This window comes from Sapajus apella, unplaced genomic scaffold (assembly GCF_009761245.1).
Source record: "Sapajus apella isolate SASKATOON/1434 unplaced genomic scaffold, GSC_monkey_1.0 scaffold26, whole genome shotgun sequence".
In the NCBI taxonomy this organism is placed as follows: domain Eukaryota; kingdom Metazoa; phylum Chordata; class Mammalia; order Primates; family Cebidae; genus Sapajus; species Sapajus apella.
Window position 1 is genome coordinate 2,434,051 of NW_022436966.1, and position 24,049 is coordinate 2,458,099.

At 39.9% G+C, this 24,049-nt stretch overlaps 1 protein-coding gene and 1 non-coding gene across 7 annotated transcripts in view; both read left to right on the plus strand.

Annotated features, from left to right (window-relative positions):
• Nucleotides 1-1,832: 1,832 nt before the first annotated feature.
• On the plus strand, nt 1,833-1,939 carry LOC116560708. The gene has a single exon (XR_004273095.1). It is a non-coding gene; the product is annotated as a U6 spliceosomal RNA (small nuclear RNA).
• Nucleotides 1,940-3,273: 1,334 nt separating this feature from the next.
• PAIP2B (poly(A) binding protein interacting protein 2B) overlaps nt 3,274-24,049 on the plus strand; it is a 32,137-nt gene continuing 11,361 nt past the window's right edge. Inside the window, exons 1-2 of one of the 6 annotated variants that reach the window (XM_032291795.1) lie at nt 3,367-3,449; nt 4,098-4,153. Coding sequence is in view for 2 of the 6 variants with exons in the window: in XM_032291792.1 (XP_032147683.1) it covers nt 3,960-4,015; nt 4,098-4,153 (112 nt within the window). In the remaining 4 variants the exon portion in view is untranslated. Of the gene's footprint in view, nt 3,450-3,901; nt 4,016-4,097; nt 4,154-24,049 lie in introns of those variants that run through there. The other 5 variants (XM_032291791.1, XM_032291792.1, XM_032291794.1 and 2 more) reach the window with 5 other exon arrangements.

Here is a 24,049-nt window from a genome sequence, read left to right on the forward strand (position 1 = left end):
TCATAGATACAGAAAACAGAATGGTGATTTCTAGGGGCTGGGGGATGGGGAGAATAGAGAGTTAGTGTTTAATGGGTACAGAATTCTTGTTAGGAATGATGAAAATGTTCTGTGAGTGGATTGTGGTGATGATTGCACAACAGTGAGAATGCACTTACTGTAACTGAACTGTACACTTAAATAGTTAACATGGTAAATTTTATATATATTTTTACCACAATTAAATTTTTTAAAATGAACATGTAATCTTCAAGGATGAAGATTTATTACCTGAAAAGCAATAGGATGTGGGGAAGGGTGATGGGCTTCTCTTGCCTCCCTCTCTCTCACTGACATAATCTCTTAGAATTGTATAACTGGTTTTTGTCTCCTATCTGTCCCTGCATACCACCACCAGATATCCACATTGCTACCTCACTCCTTCATTGTCTTTTGGCTTCTATAGTTTCTGATAAGAATTCTGCGGTAGGGCCGGGCGTGGTGGCTCAAGCCTGTAATCCCAGCACTTTGGGAGGCCGAGGCGGGTGGATCACGAGGTCAAGAGATCGAGACCATCCTGGTCAACATGGTGAAACCCCGTCTCTACTAAAAATACAAAAAATTAGCTGGGCATGGTGGTGCGTGCCTGTAATCCCAGCTACTCAGGAGGCTGAGGCAGGAGAATTGCCTGAACCCAGGTGGCGGAGGTTGCGGTGAGCCGAGATCGCGCCATTGCACTCCAGCCTGGGTAACATGAGTGAAACTCCGTCTCAAAAAAAAAAAAAAGAATTCTGCGGTAATTCTTATCTATTTTTTTTCCCCTCTGTGTTTCCCAGCCCCTTCTTGCTCTTCATTTCTTCACATCTCTGTTCAATGGTCTTTCCTCAAACAGCTCTTAAACTAACCATTCTTCTTAAAATGGCCTTTTTTTTTCTACCTGCTTTTAAGACTTTTCTCTTTATCAGTGGTAATAGCCAGCCATGAATTTATAATAGATGGCACCTGTGGTAGGAAGTGAGACAAGAGAAGTTCATCAACCGCTCCTTACATCCCATTGCTATCCTGGCCATAAATGTTCATCCTCGAAGATATTTCTGACTGTATAAGGACACCATGTGGACCTGAAGAGGCTGTTCTTCAAAGCTATGAGATTATGTAAACTTTCTCACACCATACACCTGAAGGCCAACTCAGGGAAAGAAGCAGTGGAGGGTATGGGGATGCTATCTTAAAAATATATTATTTTTTCTAAAAGACATACATGTTTCTTGCAGGATTCATTTAAATTACATAATCAAATAAAGCTTTAAACCAGAGTAGGCAGCCCTAAATGGATCTATGCCTAATACGCAACTTCAAAATACATGGAACAATGTGAATAGTGATCCTGGAATTGTGCAATGTAGTGGCCCTGCTTGTTAGTCCCTTCCCACTCTTCACCTCTTCACATTATTCACATCTCTGTTCAATGCCATTTCCTCAAACAGCTTGTAAATTAACCATCCTACTTAAAACAGCCATTTCCCCAACCATCCCATAACTCTGCTTTATTGCCCTTTGTAGCACTTATTCACAACATACTATTTTATTATTTATTGGTTACTTGTCTGTTGTCAGTCTCCTTCACTAGAGTACAAACACCATGGGTGCATCATCAGTGTCATAGTCATATCATATACCCAGTTCTTTGATAAGAGCCTAGAACATTCATAGTAGATGCTCAACAATATTTGTTGAATGAATGTATTTATGTATTTACTTACTATATTATTTAATACAAAGTATGTATTTGTCCATTCTCACATTGCTATAAAGAACTACCTGAGACTGGGAAATTTATTAAGAAAGGAGGTGTGCTTGCCTCGGCAGCACATATTCTAAAATTGAAACAATACAGAGAAGATTAGCATGGCCCCTGCGCAAGGATGATACACAAACTCGTGAAGCGTTCCATATTTTTTCGGGAAAATTACAAAGATCAGCTTTTGAAGTGGAGCCTCAAAGTTCCAAACCAAGTAAATAAATCTATGCAAATAATAAAAAAAAATGAAACGAGGTTTAATTGATTCATGGTTCCACAGGCTGTACAGGAAGCATGACTGGGGAGGCCTCAGGAAACTTACATTCAGGGCAAAGGGCAAAGGAGAAGCAAGCATGTCTTCACATGGTAGCAAGAGAGAGAGAGAGCTGAGGGGGAGTGACACACACTTTTTTTTTTTTTTTTTTTAAACATCAGATCTTGTGAGAACTCACCATCACGGAGCAGCAAGGGAGAAAACTGTTCCCATGTTCCAATCACCTCCCACCGGTCCCTCCCCCAACATTGGGAATTACAATTCAACATGAAATTTGGGTGGGGATGCAGAGCCAAACCATATCAAAGTATATAGGTAATATTTATAACTGTTACTTGAGTTTAATTGTCTTCTTCATTTTTATATTTTTTCCATTCATTCTGCAATCCCTTATTAACTTTATGTCATGTATACAGTCAGCTTGAGAGGTGGAGGGAGACAAAGACTATAAAGTAGGAGCTCCACAAAGAAATCCCCACTTCCTGTGGAATAAAATTCGAAGTCCTTTGCAAGCAGATTGGACATCCTACATCTAACGGGGGGAATAAAGTTTTATTTTTTAAAGCACTCAAGAAGTTATGTTTGTTTCTAGAAACGTGGAAGCATCCCTCTGCTTCCTTCCAGCGTCCCCTGCTTCCTTCTAGCCTCCCAAGGAGCCCAGCTTCTTAATTTTCCCTGCAGAGCATAGCACCAGGGCTGAAGCAGCCTGAATCAAAGCTCCTCCCTTGGTAATTGACAGCTGGGGGAAATCCTACCCAGGTCCGCCCCCACCCTCCTCCTTGCTGGGCTGACAGGCAAAACTCTGTGGCAGTGGCTTCCCGCTCAGCCAATAGACAAAGCGGGAGCAAGAACCCTGTGTAAACAAACCCAGAGCGCTGCGCCTTGGTATCCTCCCCAACCGGTGGGTCGGACGCATCCTTGGCCCAATGCCTATCCCAGGCTAGCGTAGCGTCCTTTCAGCCAATCATAGCCGGCGTCTCCCACAAGGAGGCGGTCCATCCCAGGAAAAAAAAAAAATGAAGGAAGCGAAAAGACAGGCATTAAAACCAATCAGAAGCTGAAACTTGTGAGGGAGTGGGCGGGCCCTGCTTCACATTTAGACCAATAAAAACCATATATGCCATTCTAGGTGACTGAACGGCGTCTTCTTCGGCCCAATAGACCAATGGGGCGGTGCCCGGCAACCAATAGCTTGGGTCGGGGGGCGGGGCAAGGAGGCAGTGTGCAGTAAGAGGTAACCTGGCAAGTGGTAGTGGCGCTTCTCGGGTGCTCTGCCTCAGGTTTAGGTACTAAAGGCCGAGACTGTCCTGGCGACGGCGACCTCTGCGGCGACGACTTAAGCTCTCAGAGGAGTGGCAGAGTACGGTCTGAAGGAAGGGCTTCTGGTCAGCCCAGGTGGGCTTGGGCTGTCGGGGAAAGGACTCGCGGGAAGTGCCGTTCTCCCGGCTCTGGGGGCGCCCTGCGCCTCCGTTTCTGCCGCCGTCGGGGCTGTGAGGGGCGGCACGCGCCCGCAGGAGCTCCTGTGGGGCGGGAAAGCGTGCGGAGTCCCACGTCGCGGCCATCGGCGAGAAGGGTCGTCCGCTGGGGTCAGCCCCTGCCCCTCCGGGGCGACAGAGGGTTTTCCTCCTTTTCCCCCGGGCACAGGTGCTCTGTTTTCCCCACCCAAGTTCCTGGCTGCCTTCAGCGTCCTCTTAACACTCGAACCGGATTCTCGGCCTGAATCCCATTGCTACCCAGGTGCAACAATGCTAGGCAAATTAACCCGCGCGGCATCCTCCGCCCCTCTCCCCGGGCTGGAGACGGAGGGATTGCTCGTCGTGCCCCTCCCCCATTCGCGGGCCCCTGCGCGTCCTTTGCCTTTTTATACTCTCTCCATCTCCCCCTTGACTCCAACCCTCATTCTTCATGCCTCATTTGCTTGGGAGACGTTGGCCACTTCTCTTGTGCCTTGCGGTCCGTGAGTGAGTCCATCACCCCCTAGCAACCCCCAAATTCCATTCTCATCTCTCCTGAAAACTATCATTTTCCACTTGCGTCTTCCAGGCAGTTGGAAGGTGAACCGAGAGAGGCAGAATACGCTGAACAGGGAGTTTGGCAAGGTTGGGAACTTTAATCGGTTTTCTTCATGGTAAACTGTTTTTGTCTTCCTTAAGATGGCATTTGATCATTATACTCGCTCTAGAATCTATGTCCTCATGTAGTTCTTTTGGTGATAATCGCTGAAATGCAGTTGAAAAGGACTATCTAGAAGCAAGAAATTTAAATTTTATTATTTTAAGTAAATTGAATTGGATTATACTTTAAACAGCTTAACTGGGGTTTCTACGAGTTTGCACTGTAAGGGCCTGGCTACCGTACTTTGTCATAAAATATAGGACATACTTAGCTGTACAGTACAATGTGATTTGATCACATCCAACCTATGAATGCATAATAACAGCACTGGATCTGTTTAAAAACAGATTCCCTGTTCCCTTTTCACTTTCATAGTATATTCGTTTGGTTTCTAGTAATGTTGATTGTAGCCATATGTTCTTAGATAATAGTGCAAACTATGTTGTGCCTAAGTAAAATTATACCTAGAATTGTATGGGGAAAAGCTAATGCACTGCTCTTAGTTTTGATTAAGATTTTAGACGTTTGAAAATATGACAGGGTTTTATTTTGGAGGGTGGAGGAAAGTGCAGTATTGGAGTAAGACTGATAGGCTCCTTTGGCTACTGTGTATGGGGGTGGGGAGAATATACAAGTTTACAAAATCTTGTAAATTCTCATAGTGTTTAGTTTCATGACTTTACAAAAACTGGAATTGTTTTTCCTAACTCTCAGTGGAGAAATGTAAGCTGTAAGTTTAACATATTTACTGTGTTTTGGCCAGGATTTTGCAAGCTTTTGTGGAAAAAATTATATTGCTTTTCGTATCCAGTTTGTAACATATATATCAGTATGCTTCCTTGTATTTTACTGTGGCAAAACTGTATCTTGCGTATACAGAAATAAGTTTATTAGAGTGAATTAAAGGAAATCTTTACTCTGAGGTGGCAGCCTTGTCTAATGGACCATATGTTTAAGCCTTATTAATAAATCACACTAGCGCCTAGCATGGTGGTATGTGTCTGTAATCCCAGCCACTTGGGAGGCTGAGGCAGGAGGATTGTTTGAACCTGGGAGTTTAAGACCAGCCTGGGCAACATAGTGAGACCCCATCTCAGTCAGTCAGCCAATCAATCAATGACACTAAAATGAGCAAGACCTTAAAACTGTTCTAACAAATGTCTGGGTGTCTAAAACAATGAGAAGAGTTTATGACAGAATTACAGCAGTCATCAGAAAAATCCTGGACAAATTGCAAATCTGTACCAGTTGTGAGTTGCTATGACTGCAGTTGAAAACCAAGGTTATTTTGGTACAGTCTTTTTTGGGGAGTATTTGTGTTTAATAATAATTTGTTTGCAAATTTAGAGAACTCTGGCTATGATTTCTTCTTAGAGACCTTGACCTTGAGGAGCTCACAATTTAATGGAAGAGAGAACTAGAAACCAATAATTAAATGCAGGGAGTGAGGTTATGCAGTACAGGGTGTGTACAGGGTGCAGAGAAGCACAATGGCACTGTATTCTGGCTTCATCTTCTGCTCTAGACTCTCCGAAGTGCCATTTCCTGAACCTGTCTGTTTTTTTCCACCATCTGGACCTCTCTCTGTAGGTGCCGTTCTCTCCTTGCAAGTCTTTTCCACACCGTATGTGCCTGGTGAAATTCTGTTTGTTTAAAATCTTGAAGCCTGCCTCTATTTCATCCAAATAATTGTTTTGTCTTCTTCTCTGTTATTTCTTTATAAATGATTACAGTCAATTCTCATTATTTGCAGTAGTTATATTCTATAAAGTTGCCTAGAACACTGAATTATCAAATATTCAACTTTTGTTTCCAGGGAAAATATATACATATATGTACATATATACATATCTCACATAAATTATAATCTTAATTCCTAAAAACAGCTCATCTTGGTAGATTCTTTGTTTACAAAAGAATAAAGGAACTACAGAAGTGTTAAGCAATTTGCCTAAGGCCCCTCCACTAACAGGTGCCAGAGTTATGATTCAGACTCGTCCAGTTGGCCCCAGAGCCAGAGCTTCTTGCACTACACTGCACTGCCCTCTACTGTCTCTCTCCTTTGGTCAACTTTGTATGAGAGATGAAACAAGAAGGCCAAGGGTCATCTTATTTGACCTTAGCTTAGGACGTGGGCAAGAGCGACATATTTTTCACTGTGTGTATATCCATGAGTCACCTTGAAAGCTCTGCAAGTATTAATTTGGGGATTACAAAGACGTTTTAGCAAGTAAGCAAATTTGCAAATATGGGATCCACAAATAATGAGGTTGAACTATATTTGTAAATGACTGCTAGGGTCTGTTTCATTGTAACCCCTTCCCCCAACAAGGTGGAATGTTTCTTTAGCTTGATAGTTCGTTCATTTATTCATGTAATTATTCATTTATCATATATTCATTCAGTTCGTTCATTTATCATATATTAAGCACTTATTTTAATTCAGACTCTGCTTTTTTTTTTTTCAGATGGAATTTCACTTTTGTTGCCCAGGCTGGAGTGCAATGGCGCAATCTCAGCTCACTGCAATCTCTGCCTCCTGGGTTCAAGCAATTCTTCTGCCTCAGGCTCCCAAGTAGCTGGGATTACAGGCTCACATCACCACACCCAGCTAATTTTTGTATTTTTAGGAGAGATGGGGTTTTACCATGTTAACCAAGCTGGTCTCAAACTCGTGACCTCAGGGGATCCACCTACCTTGGCCTCCCAAAATGCTGGGATTACAGGCATGAGCCACTGCACCCAGCTTCAAACTCTGCTTTAATCTTTGGTGAGCAAGCTAGAGATTAAGGTCCTGCCCTGTGGGTTTTATATTTGTATAAGAAAGACAGATAGCTAAATCTGGAGCTCCGCGGAAAGGCCCAGGTTTAACCAAGGTAAACCTGGTATGCCCACCCCTACTTCACATCCTCAGACATACTTCCAGAACATTTCTATTCTTGTGTATAAATGCTTCCTTTTGAGCCTCTTTCCATTGATGCATGTCAACCTCTACTTGTCTTTTGTTGATTTTGAGGCCACTTGCCCATATAAGTGGCAGGATATTATAGAAGAATCATGCTGACCTGGGTCTCTGAATTCTGGTCTGCCACCTACCAACTGAGTTCCTTTGGTCAAGTTCTTGGACTTCTGAGCCTGTTTTCTAATTTCAAAAGTGGTGACATGATGTGTTAGTCCCTGGTGGGTTGCAACGAAGAGGTACACACATATCAGCTTTGGTGATCAGGGCTGAATGTAAACTTGGATGGGACGTCATCCAAGGAGCCATATTGTCTCTTGGCCCTAGTACTTTCAGAACCTCAAAGAACGTTAATTTAGCAGTATTTAGTATTTGAGCTCTGAAGACCTGCCCTCTTTTCCTTTGTTCACCCAACATTTGTATTTTCCACGAGAAAATGTCTGATTGGATTAGTTTGTCACCTTTAAAACAGAAGGCCTCTATTAGGGAGAATTTTGAGCCATGCCATGTCCTTGGCTCAAAATTCAAGCCTCTAAAGTTTGAATCCCTCTAAAGTTCAACCTATATGTTGTCCTTAGCTGAAGCACACTGATCCCTGGTCCAGTCACTTGTGGCCAAAGAAGTAAGGTTGATTTTATACATTATCAGTTACACAGATATGCACTGTGCTACAGATATGCAATGTGCCTTTTGTGTATGCCACAGTTACACAATAGTTGTATGACTATAGCATATTCTAAAATAACCCTTTGGAGAGTTTCTTTAGAAGACAGTTGACAGTATAGCAGTCCTATAGTTTCATGCCCTCTGTCCAATTCAAATATTTATCTAATATGATCATAGATAATTGTTAATGCATCTAACAAGGTAATTGACACTTGTCAAATATTCACATCGTCTCCCTTTTGGTGTTGCATTTAGTATAATAGTGTGGTTATTTGTACATATGGCTGTTTTTCATACTAGACCATGAGCTCCATGAGGGCAGGGTCTACAGTTTCAACTGTAGGAATTCTCAACTCTTACTGAAAGAATGGGAGGGCCGGGTGTGGTGGCTCAAGCCTGTAATCCCAGCACTTTGGGAGGCCGAGGCGGGTGGATCACGAGGTCAAGAGATCGAGACCATCCTGGTCAACATGGTGAAACCCCGTCTCTACTAAAAATACAAAAAATTAGCTGGGCATGGTGGTGCATGCCTGTAATCCCAGCTACTCAGGAGGCTGAGGCAGGAGAATTGCCTGAACCCAGGAGGCGGAGGTTGCGGTGAGCCGAGATCACGCCATTGCACTCCAGCCTGGGTAACATGAGTGAAACTCCGTCTCAAAAAAAAAAAAAAAGAATGGGAGGATAGAAGGGCTTCCCAGAGAAGATATTATTTAAGCTGATTCTTTAACAGTGAGTAGGAATGCTTTCCAGGTGAATACAACCTTGAGACATCATTCCAAACAAAGGCTAGCAGGTGTAAAGGCACAGAGATGTAGGGATAGTGAAGTTTACCAAACAGATTAAAAAAACAAAGAGCAAACAATCAAAAATAAAAATTAAAAATTGCCTGAAGAAAAAAACTATGAGAGGATTTGGCTAGAGGGCATGTCACAATTGAGTTAACTATTACCATAGATCCTTAGTAATGGATAGAAGTTTTAGGGAAAGAGTATAAGATTCTCAGGTTGTTGGCAGAGTACCTAGAACAATTTAGAAATACAGGTCACTGAATTCTAGGAATGATTACACTGTGGTGAAATCATTTACTTCTTCTCTGCCTGTGAAGCATATATGTGTTGCACAGTGTTCAAGATCCTGAAAATGAGACTCCTTCTTTTTTTTTTTTTTTTTTTTTTGAGACGGAGTTTCGCTCTTGTTACCCAGGCTGGAGTGCAATGGCGCGATCTCGCCTCACCGCAACCTCCGCCTCCTGGGTTCAGGCAATTCTCCTGCCTCAGCCTCCTGAGTAGCTGGGACTACAGGCACGCACCACCAGGCCCAGCTGATTTTTTGTATTTTTGGTAGAGACGGGGTTTCACCATGTTGACCAGGATGGTCTCAATCTCTTGACCTCGTGATCCACCCGCCTCGGCCTTCCAAAGTGCTGGGATTACAGGCTTGAGCCACCGCGCCCGGCCTGAGACTCCTTCTTAAGGAGCGCATGAGCAGTCAAGGGAGACAGATGAGTGAGCAGCTGATTATCATGTGACAAGTGAGGTAATAGAGATATAACAAAAATGCTATCTAAACAAGAAGAAAGGAACAATTAGTAATATATGGAATGCTGGGGAAAGAATTCTCAAATGAAGTCGGCCGGGTGTGATGATGGCTCACGCCTGTAATACCACCACTTTGGGAGGCAGAGGTGGGAGGATCCAGGAGCTCAAGACCAAACAGAGCAAGACCCTGTCTGTATATTTGAAAAAAATAAATTTTTTTTAAAAAATGAAGTGCTGAGCCGGGCGCGGTGGCTCACGCCTGTAATCCCAGCACTTTGGGAGGCCGAGGCGGGTGGATCACGAGGTCAAGAGATCGAGACCATCCTGGTCAACATGGTGAAACCCCGTCTCTACTAAAAATACAAAAAAAATTAGCTGGGCATGGTGGCGCGTGCTTGTAATCCCAGCTACTCAGGAGGCTGAGGCAGGAGAATTGCCTGAACCCAGGAGGCGGAGGTTGCGGTGAGCCGAGATCGCGCCATTGCACTCCAGCCTGGGTAACAAGAGCGAAACTCCGTCTCAAAAAAAAAAAAAAAAAATGAAGTGCTATTTGAGCACTCTGCACCACTATACAAATACAAGACAGACTGAAGGAATGAATCCACCTTAATTTGAGTTAACATTTTTAAAAATTATATATTGCAGAAATAGTACATATTCACTGTTGTGAAATTAGAATTGATAGGCAAGGAGCAGGGGACTACAAAACACTCCATAGATCGGCCATACTGAGACAGTGGTTAAAGCTCTGATGGATTTATTTTATAGTTCCTATGCATATGTATGCATATGTATTGTATACATACATATGCGTTGTTAAATAGAAATGATTCATCCTAGGTGTTCTGTTTATCCATTTATTTTTATAAAATAAATCCCCAAAGAGTACATTTGCTTTGGCCAAGGGATTCTTTTGTTACATGCTGCTGTGTATAATGAAAACTAAAAAAGGGGCTGACTTTTCAGCCTAGTGACTATGTGACCTTGTGATTTAAAGTGACGCTTCATGAAAGGTACCATCAGAAATGAATTTGGTATGTGTAGGTGGTTCTGCATGGCATTATTGTTTGTAATAGTATGATAGGGATGACTTCAGTGCCTGCCATCAGGGAACTGGTTAAGTTAACTGTGCTATATCCTAATGATGGAATACTGCGTCGTTGTAAAGAATGAGAAAGACCTGTGTACTCATGTGAAGAACTCAGATATCGTGTGTTTTTAAAAAGGAACAAGGAATGGTATCATGTATATGGTATGCTCCTTTTGTGTTGAGAAGAGAGAATAAGAATATACATGTGTGTTTGCAAAGATAACTTCCAAAATGATATATAAGAAACCAATTAAAAGTGTTTGACTGTGGAGGGAGAATAGGACTATTAATGGGATTTTGCCACATACCTTTATAGATAGTTATATTTTAAATTTTTTTGAACTATGTATTTGTACACATTGCCCTTTTAAAAATAAGTGAATGAAGGAATGAAAGGGGATTATGAGAATGAGATAAGAAAAAAGGATCTACGGGGCTGCCCATCTTCTTAGTACCCAGCAAATATTAATATATAGCAATTGCAGCAAAAATTGGAAGAGTAGCCCCAGGAAGGTGGGGAGTCAGCCTTTCCTTTGTCTTTTCCTCAGTTTCATATATTTTTAAAAAATACTCTGAGAACAATAAAACAATTTAAAACAAAAATTTTTCAGACCTTACGAAATAAAAGAAAGATGGGGCAGCTTTGTATAGTACAAATCCTGAAAATGGGCTGATTTACCTAAAGAGGCCAGGAGTCAAGTCCTCTACCCTACATGTGATACATACATGAGAAAAAAATAAGAAAAAGAAAAGAAATGTGAATATAAATAAATGAAAATAACATTTATTCCTGATTATAAAGGAAATTACATTCTTTTTATAATTTGGATGACAAAATGTAAAGAAAAATCTTTAATTCTGCCACTCCAAACATTCTGGTTTGCTGCTTTTTTATATTGGTTATGCATATAAACATTTTAAAAAGTAGAATCATACTATATAGTCTTTGTCACTTACTATATTTTGGGCATGTTTCTGTGACAGAAATATATTGTGGCGTCATCATTTTTAATAGCTGGATGTATATTGAGTGAATCGTTGCCAGCCCAGAGGTGAATTTCCTTATATACATATTTTTAATAGATTTGAGCAAGTATTTTTGGACTGAATTCATAGAAGTAGAATTTCTGGAGGAAAATAACAAAAAAGTTTTAGGGTTTTTATGAGAAATTTTCAAATTATCCTGCAGGAAAATTGGTTCAGTATATACTTCTACCAATAGTGACAGAGCTCCAGTTTCCCCCTTCCATTTGTCATCTTTGCTGGTCTTTAAGCAGAAAATCTTATTATTTTAATTACATTTTCTTTAACTTTTAGTGCTTTGGAAAGCACTAAAGAAAATGTAATTAAAATAATATTTTAATTTTAAGCAAATAATCTTTTATTTGCTTATGGGCCATTTTTATTCTTGTGAGAATTGCCTATTTCTTCATTGCCCATTTTCTGTTGGAAATTGTTTTGTTTTTTTCTGAGTAATTTTATAAAATTATAAAATAACTTTTTATTATTTGTCTTTTTCTGAGTAATTTTAAAGATTTCCTTATACGCTAAGGATACAAACCTTTTATCTGTCATTGAAGTTACCAAAACTGTCTCCCATAAAATAATTTGTCATTTTGCTTTATTTTTTTTCTTTTTTTACTAGGCAAGCTCGAAAGTCACATTTCACTTTATTGTGCTGAATGAAAGCATTTTAACTAAGTGATTTTAGTGTAAACCAGAGAAGGACAGAATGTAATTATCTAGGTCTCACTCTGTCACCCAGGCTCCTCCATAGCTCCTGCAGCCTCCAACTCCTAGGCTCAGGTGATTTTCCCACCTTAGCCTCCCAGGTAGCTAGGACTATAGGTGTATGCCACTACGCCCAACTGATTTTTAAAATTTTTTGTAGAAATATGAATTCTCTATGCTGCCCAGGCTGGTCTTGAATTCTCAACTTCAAGTAGTCCTTCTACCTTTGCTTGCTAAAGTGCTGGGATTGTAGGCGTGAACTCCCAACCAAGAGCTTGCTTTTGTTTGCTAGCGGTGTTCTTGGTATCTTTTCATATTTAAGGCTTTGTTGTTAGTGCTGAGGTATTACACTCACCATCTGAAGTTTACAGGACTTTTTTTTTTTTTAATGTTGAACAGATGGAACTGTTTAGTTCTGCATCTTTGCAGGTAATACAGTGTGCCTACCAAGACTCTGCTTCATATCCATTGAAAGCAAGAAGTAATACAGTAAAACTTTGCCTGGCTAGAAGGCTTTGAAGGAACCGAGCATTCTGGTTTAATTCTATTAATTTGGAAATATGAAGATGAAAAAAATTCAAAACTTTAATTTCCTTTTGAATGCAGTTCAAAAATTTAGGCTGGACACAGTGGCTCACACCTGTAACCCCAGCACTTTGAGAGGTACAGGTGGGTGGATCACCTGAGGTCAGCAGTTTGAGACCAGCCTGAACAACATGGTGAAACCTCATCACTACTAAAAATACAAAAAATTGGTTAGACATGGTAATGGACATCTGTAATCCCAGCTACTCAGGAGGCTGAGGCAGCAGAATCACTTGAATCTGGCAAGCAGAGGTTGCAAGTAAGCTGAGATTGTGCCACCGCACTCCAGCCTAGACAACACAGTAAGACTCTGTCTCAAATAAATAAATTTAAAAAAAATACATATATATATGTGTATGTATGTGTGTGTGTATATATATATATATATGTATGTGTGTGTGTGTGTATATATATATATATATATATATATATTTAGCCAATGAGTCCACTTCTCTTAGTAAGTTTAGACATTCAGATCTACTTGGTCTTTTATTATAGAACTCCTAGCGTGCCTGAGACTTAGATCCTTTTCCAAAGCTTTAGATATAAGAGGATGTAAATGGTATTATATGAGATCAGGCTAGATGAAAACTGACACCTGTAAATATACTTTTTAGCTAAGTCTCTGATTGCCACTTGTTTTCTTATTTAACTCATAAAAATAAAACACATTGGATGGAGGGTGGGAGTAGGAAGGAGATTTATGTCTTTTAATTGGATGCCATTATTTCATACCAAGACAGAACATGCAGTATCCCTGGCTTTGGGCCTACAGAAAGAAACACTTTTCTACCTGCTACATGCCAGAGGTTCTTGAACACCTGGAGGGCTTATTGCAACACAGATTGCTGGGCCCTACTCCAGAGTTTCCAATTCAGTCTAGGGTGGGGCCTGAGAATTCGCATTTATAACAAGTTCTCAGGTGATTCCAATGCTGTTGATCCAGAGACTACATTTTTGAGAACCACTTTTGTATACTAACTGTAAATTGTAGAATTCTAGAAGAAAGCTGTTTGGTCTGGGATAAGAAGCACACAGGTTATGAAGCAAATCATGACAAATTCAACCCTTGATCCCAGCCTAGAACTAGAAACCACAGACTAAACCAGTGGCTCTGAAGTATGGAGTTCAGGTAACAAGCAATACACAGTGACATAACACAATTCTTGGTTTTCATGATTGGAAGTCATAGCCAAGTATTTAGTGAGAAGTTCTGTTTCATTTACAAGGCTTAGAGAGGCTGGGAGATTCTAGTCAAATAGGATTTAGTGATTAACCCCCTGAGAGTAGGAGTTATTTAGGTCTTTTTTCTGTCTCCCATCACTTAGCATTTAGCATTATTTTAGAAGGGCCTTGTATTTTTTAATACTGGTAAAGAGCTTTGAGTGCTTATTAAATTGAAAAGTTTGTGTGTTTTTAAAGATATTAGACATGTTTCTTAAGATTATTTTAAGCAGTAATGTAGGAGAATAAAAGAAACTTTTTCCAAAAAAGAGAAATCATTGTGATTATTTTATCTTATTGGAATGTTGGATAATATACTCTGCTTCATTAATCATCAAGCATTCTATACATTTTCCATTTTTATAGAATTTGTACCTCAATTGAGGTTAATACTGGTAATTCTTGTACTTTATTTGAAGTTGAAAAATAAAGGCCAATATCATAGACCTGGTGTAGAAGCTAGATAATGAGGACAGCTTCAGAGGAACACATAGATACACACACATTGACACACATATATATAAAGTACACACACTTTTTTTAAGTTCTATTGTTATTATCATAGCACAGACAAAGACGATATCCATGCTGAACTTAGGTATCTTATTTAGAATCTTTGGGTTGAAGAGAAAAGAAAGTCTAGAAGCCACACCCTTTCATAGAGGAGTTTTGCTTTAACAAGTTTTTCTTGTTTGTCAACTCTAATTTCTATCGTTCCACTGCTAATAGCCTCAGTTGACCAGCTGGTTCAGCCTAGACTGTTTAAAGGAATAACTAGTATTACAAACAGTGGGTTGGGCAGATTCCCTACTTGGAAACATTCCTGTTTTGTTCCCCTTACCCCTCAGAGAAGAGTTTGAGTGAAGAAGGGTAGAACTAGAAACCACAGACCAAACCAGTGGCTCTGAAGCTTGGCTGCACATCAAAAACAACCCAGATTGTTTTCTAGAAAACAATACAGATTTTGCACCTCACCTTCAGACCATCTGAATTGTGATCTCCTAGGATGGAACCTATTTGGGAGGTGGAGGTTCTGTATTTTTTAATAACTTTCCCAAGTAATTTTATGTAGGCTCCTGGACTGTATTCCTCAGATCATATCAGTGCTAGTCTGAGGTGAATTTTCACCGACCTATTGTGAAATAAGAAATACAAGGACCACATAGTATTTTTCATAAAATTAAATTTATTCAGTTTAAATAATTGCCCTTTGCATTGAATTAAGACCTTCTTATGTTTTTTTGGTGCTAAAATATCCTTTTATAAAATGATGTTGATAAAGATGTTTTTACCATCTTTGTATGGTTTTTAAAAAATGGAATCCTGTATTGTTCTCAGTATTTTTTAAAATGTCCTAGTTTATGAAATCCTAAACACTGAATGCCTCTGATCCAATCATCCTTAGAATTTGTTTTTTAAATACTTTGGAATACAGGTCCATAGAGGGTTCAAAGCCCTTGGAACTAGACAACTCTCAGAATTCAGAATATTTTAGGTTTTAGAAAGATGCTTTCTCTATATTATGAATGCCTCAATGTGTCTGGTGCAACATCCTTAGTCACATACATTAATATTTCTTAGTATTCACACTAAGTGGGTAGATAAAGGCTGTCTAGAGCTTCATACCAGTTCAGGCCAAATTTTACTGTCCTGCAAGTGTTGACATAACACGTATGAAAAATTCTTGGTTTTTAGAGCTGTTTGGGTATTGGAATTGTGCATAACAGACTGTAGACCTACTTGGAGGTTTGCTTTCTCCTCCTGAAAGTATTAGCAAGCTTCAAATTAAATGGAGCTTCATATGTTTATGGTAGGAAATATAATTTATTTTGATGATTTAAATAAACTACCATGTGCTGTGATTGGTTTGTATTTTCCTTTTAAAGACCTCAGTACTTTTGTTGAATAGCATTTTTCTTCAGCATGGTTCCCTGAACCCCATTTGTGATATTTGAGATCAAGTATAGTAGAGTTTTCTATTATAGCCTTTCTGGACCTAAAGTGGGAAGTGTGAGAGTATAGGGTAGTGACTACATGGAAGTGGTTAAGAGCATGGGCTTTGGGACCAGAAAGACCTTAGCTTAAGCACCAATTCTAGTACTACTAGGTCATACTGAGGCAAGCTATTTAATGAATCTCTGGTGGCTCATACCCGTAATACCAGCTACTTGAGAGGATGAGGTGGGAGGATCACTTGAGCCTAGGAGTTCAAGTCCAGTCTGGACAGCACAGTGAGACCCCCATCTCTAAAAAAAAAAAAAAAAAAAAAATGTTTTCTAATAAATAAAGGCAGAGTATTTAGATGGAAAAAAAATTGAGAAACTAACAGTCCCTGCCTCGTGGAATTGTTATGAAGATTAAAAGACAGACTGTTACTGAAGTACTTAGAAAAGCTGTTATCTTATTGCTGTCCTTTCCCCCTTGTATTTGGATAGAGTGCCATACAGTACTTGTTTCTTCTACGTAATTGTTCAGTGGGGTTCTCGTTCCCTTAGAGGCCTGGAGAAACTTCTCTTACATGCTTTCCCAGTTCATGAATTGGGACATAATTCCCAATTTATACTTAAGTCTCGCCCTTGCAATTAAGACATAAAATCTGCCTCTTCAGTGGTTTCCACACCAAAAAATCTAGACTCCTGAATTTTATATATGCCTAATAGTCTGACTGAAAATTGCAAGTCTTAAGGTATAGTCTGTTTGACTCAGTGTGGGGCCTTTCATGCTCTGAAATGTACCATTCTTGACTTTTTCTTCTTCACTCTGTCCAGCACTGTGCCTTCATTAGCCAAATAAATGTTCTCCTTTCTCCCAGGAAATGTTCTGACCTTACCCTGGTCCCTCAAGGGCCCTCCTCCCCCAAATTAACTTTCAAAGAGCTTCTCCAACCAAAAATGGCACCCTTCCTAAAAAGATTTCTAGTGGATACTGTTTTCTCTACCTCATTACAGATGTATTATGCTGCTTGGCTTTCCTCTCCCCACTTTGCTGTGGCAAACCTTTTTTTCCAGAAATATATCAAGTAAAATGAACATGTGATCCCTTTTCGTGAATTTTGTTGGGATTCATGGTATGGATTTCTTCTAGTTTAGATGATTCCACTGTTGCAAGCTTTTATTCTTAGCATACAGCTCATAAGGAGAATGTTATAGTCACTTGGTGTTATTAATGCTAAAATACTAAACAAGAACACAAAATTTTCTAGATTAGAAGTGGTTTTTTTTGTTGTTTTTTATAGGCTCACACCTGTAATTGAACACTTCGGGATGCTGAGGCAGGAGGATTGCTTGAAGCCAGGAGTTTGAAACCAGCCTGGGCAACATATAGCAAGACCCCTTCTCTTAAAAAAAAAAAAATTAGCCATGCCTGCTGGTGCGCACTTGTAGTCCTAGCCACTTGGGAGGCTGAGGTGGGAGGATTTCCTTAGCCCGGAGTTCAGTGCTGCAGTCAGCTATGATTGTACCACCGTGCTTTAACCTGGTCTACAGAATGAAACCCCCTCTCTATCAAAAATTAAAAAATAGATTGGGCATAGTGGTTCATGTGGGTTATCCCAGCACTTTGGGAAGCTGAGGCGGGAGGATCACATGAGTCCAGGAGTTGAAGACCAGCCTGGGCAACATAGATCCTATCTCTACTAAAAAAAAAATAAAAATAAGTGTTTTTTTTTAATTCCCCTTGAGCAACTTAGTCTGTCAAAAACAGATTCCAGAGTAGTACTGTTACTGACTATGGGGAATAACTGTTCATACTCAATGAAGAGTGCTCACTTACAGATCCTAACCTCTAAGGGCATGGGCTTCCTGCCTAGGAAATGAGATTTAGAATACAGCATTCTAAAAATGGCAGTTAATCAACAAATTATTCAGTGAGGACCTGGTGGGTGCACAGAGGCATGCTGGAAGCTATAAAGGACTTGATTCTTGCCCTCAAGAAACTTCCAAGGTTATAGACTACTCCCAAAACAAATAATGAGTGATATTCTCTCTCAAATATATATATAATCAAATGGGAGGTGAAGATGGGGAAGACCTTAGGCTCGGAGATTGTATTCAGGCTTTTATAGTGGCATTTCTTTGATATAATTATGCATCTAAAAAATAAATTGTCATCAGATCAGCCTGAAATGTATAGAGGCACTTGTTGGTGAGAAAAGTTAAACATATATATATATAATAATTTATTATAGGAATGTTTTTGATTAATGTTATCTGTTAAAGACTTCAGTTCACAATATTTCCCCTGTTAATAATCTATACCTTTTTGGAGCTGATCTGGAGAAGTCAAGGACCATCTGCTAATTGCTATTTGATGTTATTCTGGGAGGACAATTGATTGACTTTGGGGCAGGGAGTTAGAACTTGAGGACTTGAAGGTGGGTCTGCATCTAGAGATCTTGCCACTGACTTGGCAAGTCCGTTGATTCTACCTTTGAAAAAGTGCCTTTAAATGCCTTATGGAGTACATTTTATGACTGTTCTGAACATTACCAGTAGAATGATAGTAACATCACAGAACATCCTTGGGGCATTGTTTCTAAAAGTTTGGGGTTGTTAATAGCTACCAGTTTAAAAAATGTAATAAATATATGTAATAAAGGCAACAAATTAATAAATAAATTTGGGAAATGCTTGGTAAATTAAACAGGGCTTCTCAAAACAATAAATTTACATGGCTATGATTTTGTTTTTCAAAGAGCATCGACAAAACTGTTGTTTGTAGAACACTAGTCTGGGAACTGTTGGTGTGGGAATTAGGGTAATTAGGATTTGGACTATTCTACCTAGAGGTTGTCACTATATTCAAGGAATTATTCTTAGTCGTTAGTCTTTCTATATATCAGAATTACCTGTAGCAGATTAACAAGCAGAAATACAAAAATTGGGCCTTGGCCGGGCGCGGTGGCTCACGCCTGTAATCCCAGCACTTTGGGAGGCCGAGGCGAGTGGATCACGAGGTCAAGAGATCAAGACCATCCTGGTCAACACGGTGAAAACCCGTCTCTACTAAAAATACAAAAAAATCAGCTGGGCATGGTGGTGCATGCCTGTAGTCCCAGCTACTCAGGAGGCTGAGGCAGGAGAATTGCCTGAACCCAGGAGGCGGAGGTTGCGGTGAGCCGAGATCGCGCCATTGCACTCCAGCCTGGGTAACAAGAGCGAAACTCCGTCTCAAAAAAAAAAAAAAATTGGGCCTTGGCTCAGGCCTAACAAATGAGAATATCTGCAAAGCATGGGTGTGGAAAAACTTCCAGGTGATTCTGTATACTCCTAAGACTGAAAACCACTCAATTAGAATAGGCCTTTTCGCCACTTGCTAAATGCATTCTTTTTTTTTTTTTTGAGACGGAGTTTCACTCTTGCTACCCAGGCTGGAGTGCAATGGCGCGATCTCGGCTCACCGCAACCTCCGCCTCCTGGGTTCAGGCAATTCTCCTGCCTCAACCTCCTGAGTAGCTGGGATTACAGGCACGCACCACCATGCCCAGCTAATTTTTTGTAGTTTTAGTAGAGACGGGGTTTCACCATGTTGACCAGGATGGTCTCGATCTCTTGACCTCGTGATCCACCCGCCTCGGCCTCCCAAAGTGCTGGGATTACAGGCGTGAGCCACCGCGCCCGGCAGTGCTAAATGCATTCTTAATCCTATTTGAGTATACTTCTGTTTTGTTTTCTTGGATCTGGTCCAGGGATAGACTGTTGCTGTAATTAAGTTCAGTTTTATTATTCTTCCCAGAGTATCTGTATCTCAATTTTTAGATTCCATTTCATCAGTGGGGCAAATTTATAGGCCAGTATAGGACAAGTTTTAAACATTAATGGAAAAGAGATTGTATTATATTTATATTGTCTTTCTCATCTGGCAGCCTTGAGTTTAATTTAGAAAATGCCTCTATTTGTAATTTACCTTTGTTTTGATATGTTTTTACAAATATAGGGATCACATAAGCGATTTTCCTTTTTCTTGACTTCCTTGTCAACTAATATGTTTTTGAAAGCTTCTTAACTTCTAATTGCAGGTAAGTTCCGTTTTCTCTTTGCTTACAAGTTCACTGACATTATATTTGCAAGCACTGTTCTTGCATCAGATGGAAGATAATCAATGGAATATTTGTGCATTTAGGTCAATATAGGAAAGCTTAGCAAAATGATTACTTATTCGTTTTCTGTTAATGTCCATGCAGCTGCTCTGGGAATAAATGAAATGGAAGTACAGGGGACAAAATCATTCTAATTGGAGATTTACCTGGAACCTTTTCAAAAAAATTCTATATACACGTCCTACGTCTCCTTACCCCGCCAAAAGCTGAACTACTTCCCCACCTCTTTTTTTCCTTGATCCTTAAACAATGGGGTAAATCTGTTGAGTTTATTTACTTAGTAAAAGAAAGTCTTGTAAAACAAGGAGACAGAGAAATTATTTTAGTGCAAAGTAAGACATGGTTTATAAAAGTATGTTCTGGCTGGGCATGGTGGCTCACACCTGTAATCCCAGCACTTTGGGAGGCCAAGGTAGGCAGATAAGGTCAGGAGATCAAGATAAGACCATCCTGGCTAACACGGTGAAACCCTGTCTGTACTAAAAATACAAAAAATTAGCCAGGCATGTTGGCACACACCTTTAGTCCCAGCTAAGTAGCTGGGAGGCTGAGGCAGAAGAATCACTTGAACCCAGGAGGCAGAGGTTGCAGTGAGCTGAGATCACACCTCTGCACTCCAGGCTGGGCGACAGAGCGAGACTCCGTCTAAAAAAAAAAAAAAAAAAAAAAAAGTTCTAAGTGATTTTAAAAGGCTTTATAAAATTATTTCTTTTATTGCTTATGTAGCTTTAAAATGATTATGTGTGTTTGTATATGTGTGTGACCCTGTGAAAAATTAGAAGAATAAACAAAAAGGAAGTTGGAAAGTTGGAGTTTGATGCACTAATCCAGCAGCTGTCTGGGCAGGCTGACTTAGATTTGGGGGATATAAGCATTCCTGCCACAAAGAAAGTGAAATTTCCCACCCTGGAGTAAAGATATTTCATGTGGCTTTGTAATAGATAAAATCTTTCTCCTGATGCTCTTCCCACTGCTCATATTTCATGCTCACCATGCAACCATCTATTACTAATTAAGCATCCCAGGCATTTGGATTTTGAATGGTGGGAATATATTAGCTATTTGAAAATAAACAAATATTCCCTTCTGACTTCCCAGAACCTACACTATCAACTATACCTTCTCCCTCCTATATGTATAACCTGTCTCTCTCCACTAAACCCTTTCTATGAACATTTAAACATGAACTAGCCTTTCTAATCTTTAAAGATCAGTCATTTCTATGGACTTCATAAGTTTCTCTGTCCATTCCTGCCTCTTCCTTTGGCAGCTGGACTCTGAGTTATCTCATACTTGGTATCACCTCCAATTCATCCTACCTCCATTTGGCATTCATTCTCATTTTTCTCCATAGAAACTGCTCTCACTACAGTCATCAGAGACTCCATGGTCCTGAATTCTATGGACACTTCTAAGCCTTCCTCCTGTTTAACCTTTCAGCAATCTTCTGCATTCCTACTTTACTGGAATTTGATTCATTCGCTGTGGCTGGTGTAACAGATTACCAACTGGTATCTTAAAACAGCAGCATTTATTGTCTCAGTTCTGGAGTCCAGAAGTCCAAAGTCAAAGCATCAGGAGGGCCACCATCCCTCTGGAGGCTCTAGGGGATAATTTGTTCTTTGCTTCTTCCAAATTCTGATGGCTGTGAGCATTCCTTGATTTGTGGCCACACCACTCCAGTCTCTGCCTCCATGGCCACATTGCCTCCTCCTCCCCCTCCTCCTCTGTGTGTGTGTTAAATCTCCGTCTGCTTTTCTCTTATATACCTGTCATTGAATTGAGAGCCCACCTGAATAATTCAGGATGATCTCATCTCAAGATCCTTAATTTAACTACACATACAAACACCCTTTTTTCCAAATAAGGTAGCCCTCACAGATTCCATGGATTTGGACATGGAAATATTTTTCGGGGGAGGGGGGTTACCATTTAATCCAAATCAAGAAAATACAAAGCCCAAGAATACAAGGAAGAGAGATGAGGTTGGAGAGGCAAGTGGGGCCAGATCATTCAGGACCTTAAGAGACCACATTAAGGATTTTGGATTTTTATCATAAGCATTAGAAGCCATGTTAAGGAGTTCTCAAATTCCTTATAATGCATTGTAGCATGATGCAACATATTTTGAGATCACTCAGGCTGCCACGTGTAAAATGGGTTAGAGAAACTGAGTAAATAATGAGAGACTAGTAAGGTAACTATTGCTCCAATCCAGATGAAAAAAGGATAGCTGTTTAAACTAAGATGGCAGTAAGAAGAAAGGAGTTAGACTTCAAAACTATTTTAGGAGGTTTTTGGTGATGAACTAGATGTGGGGAGTCAGAGTGGGGGAAATATCAAGGATAATTTTGGTACAAGCAACTGGGTGGATGGTAATGTCATTCACTGAGCTAAGGAACTCTGTGGGAAGGGCAAACTTTTCTTGGGTGGTGATAGGGGCGTGGGGGTAAAAAAGGTGATAAGTTCTATTTTGGACATGTTAAATTTGCAGTGCCTCTGAAACACTCAAATGGTGATGTTAAGTAGGTTGGCTGTATGCACCAAGAATAGGAGAAGTCTGCCTAAGTATAGAAAGTTGGAGTAGTCGTTTATATAAATGGTAACTGAAGTCATAGGAATAGAAGTTACTGCCTATGGAGAAAATGCAAAGTGAGTTGAGAAGAGGGTCCATGACCCAGCACTGATGTGTGTGAACATTTTAAAAACTCAGTCTCTCTAATCCATTTTCCACATGACAGCCTGAGTGATCTCAAAACATGTTGAATAATGCTACAATGCGTTATAAAGAGTTTGAGAACTCCTTATAACAGCTTCTAATGTTTATGATAAAATCCAACCTACCTTCTTATAGTTCCTGAAAGTTCCCTCCTGCCTTCGATTCATTATGCATGCTTTTCTCTCTCCTCCCTATTGCTGGTGAACTACAGTCTTTAGGTGTCAATGAAAATGTTTCTTGCTCAGGGAAGCCTTTCTGAACCACCCCCTACTCCTGGACTAGATTGGGCCCCCTGTTGTTTTCTAATAGTGCCTTTTATTTCTCCTTTCATGGCATGGATCATAATTATTTTTAACTATTTTCTTGTCTCTCACCGGAGAGAATGTAAATATCACCAGGGCAAGAACTGTGTACCCTATCAAAGCAAGAGTCAAGCATAGTGCCTCAGCACTGAGTGTCAGTAAGCACTCATATTAATGAGTGAGTAGATTTAATGTCCTGAGTTGCTAAGATGTAGCTGGCAGAAGGCATAACCTGAATCCAGTGACCGAATATTTGAAATAAAATTTAAAGCTGTCATCCACAGTATTTAATTTTTAAAATGGTATTAACCAGACTGAAAGAAGTAATGAAACTGTAGGAAACAACATGGGAGGAACTAGTTTTTATATCAGTTGTTCAGTGGACTTTTTCCAGGTAATTCAGTCAAAAGTCCCAAGTAATCTTAACAGTCAAACTGTTATCATAGGCACATTGCAGGTTTCTAACTTCTGAAAAATATTAAGTGCAAAGAATAGCTGGTTTTTGGTATGAGCATGTTGGATCTGAAAGTTGTGGGTGTTCAAAGTGTTAAACTGATGAAGCATGTATCCTTGAAATATCCTAGATACATTAAAAGTCCTGAAATTCTGCATGACTTAGAACGATAGTCCCTATTTCAAGCCACATATTTTAGACACAAATATGTCTTGACCCTTGACCATGACAGTGCCAACTCAAATGCTTGGCAGGCCTTAGCACCCCTGTATTGACTATTAACAGGGTTGCATGCTTTCCCATTTTCATCCAAAGTGACAACTTTTATTTCTTATTTTCAGCATGTTTGACATGTGTATAAGAGGGAAAGTGTAGTGAAGGGGGAATAAGTTTCAAATTGTTCTTAGATTTCATGATGCAGTATAGTCACAGACCAGACATAAACTCCTTTATCTACCGTTGAGATCTAATTCTTTTTTTTTTTTTTTTTTTTTTTTTTTTTTTTTTTTTTTTTT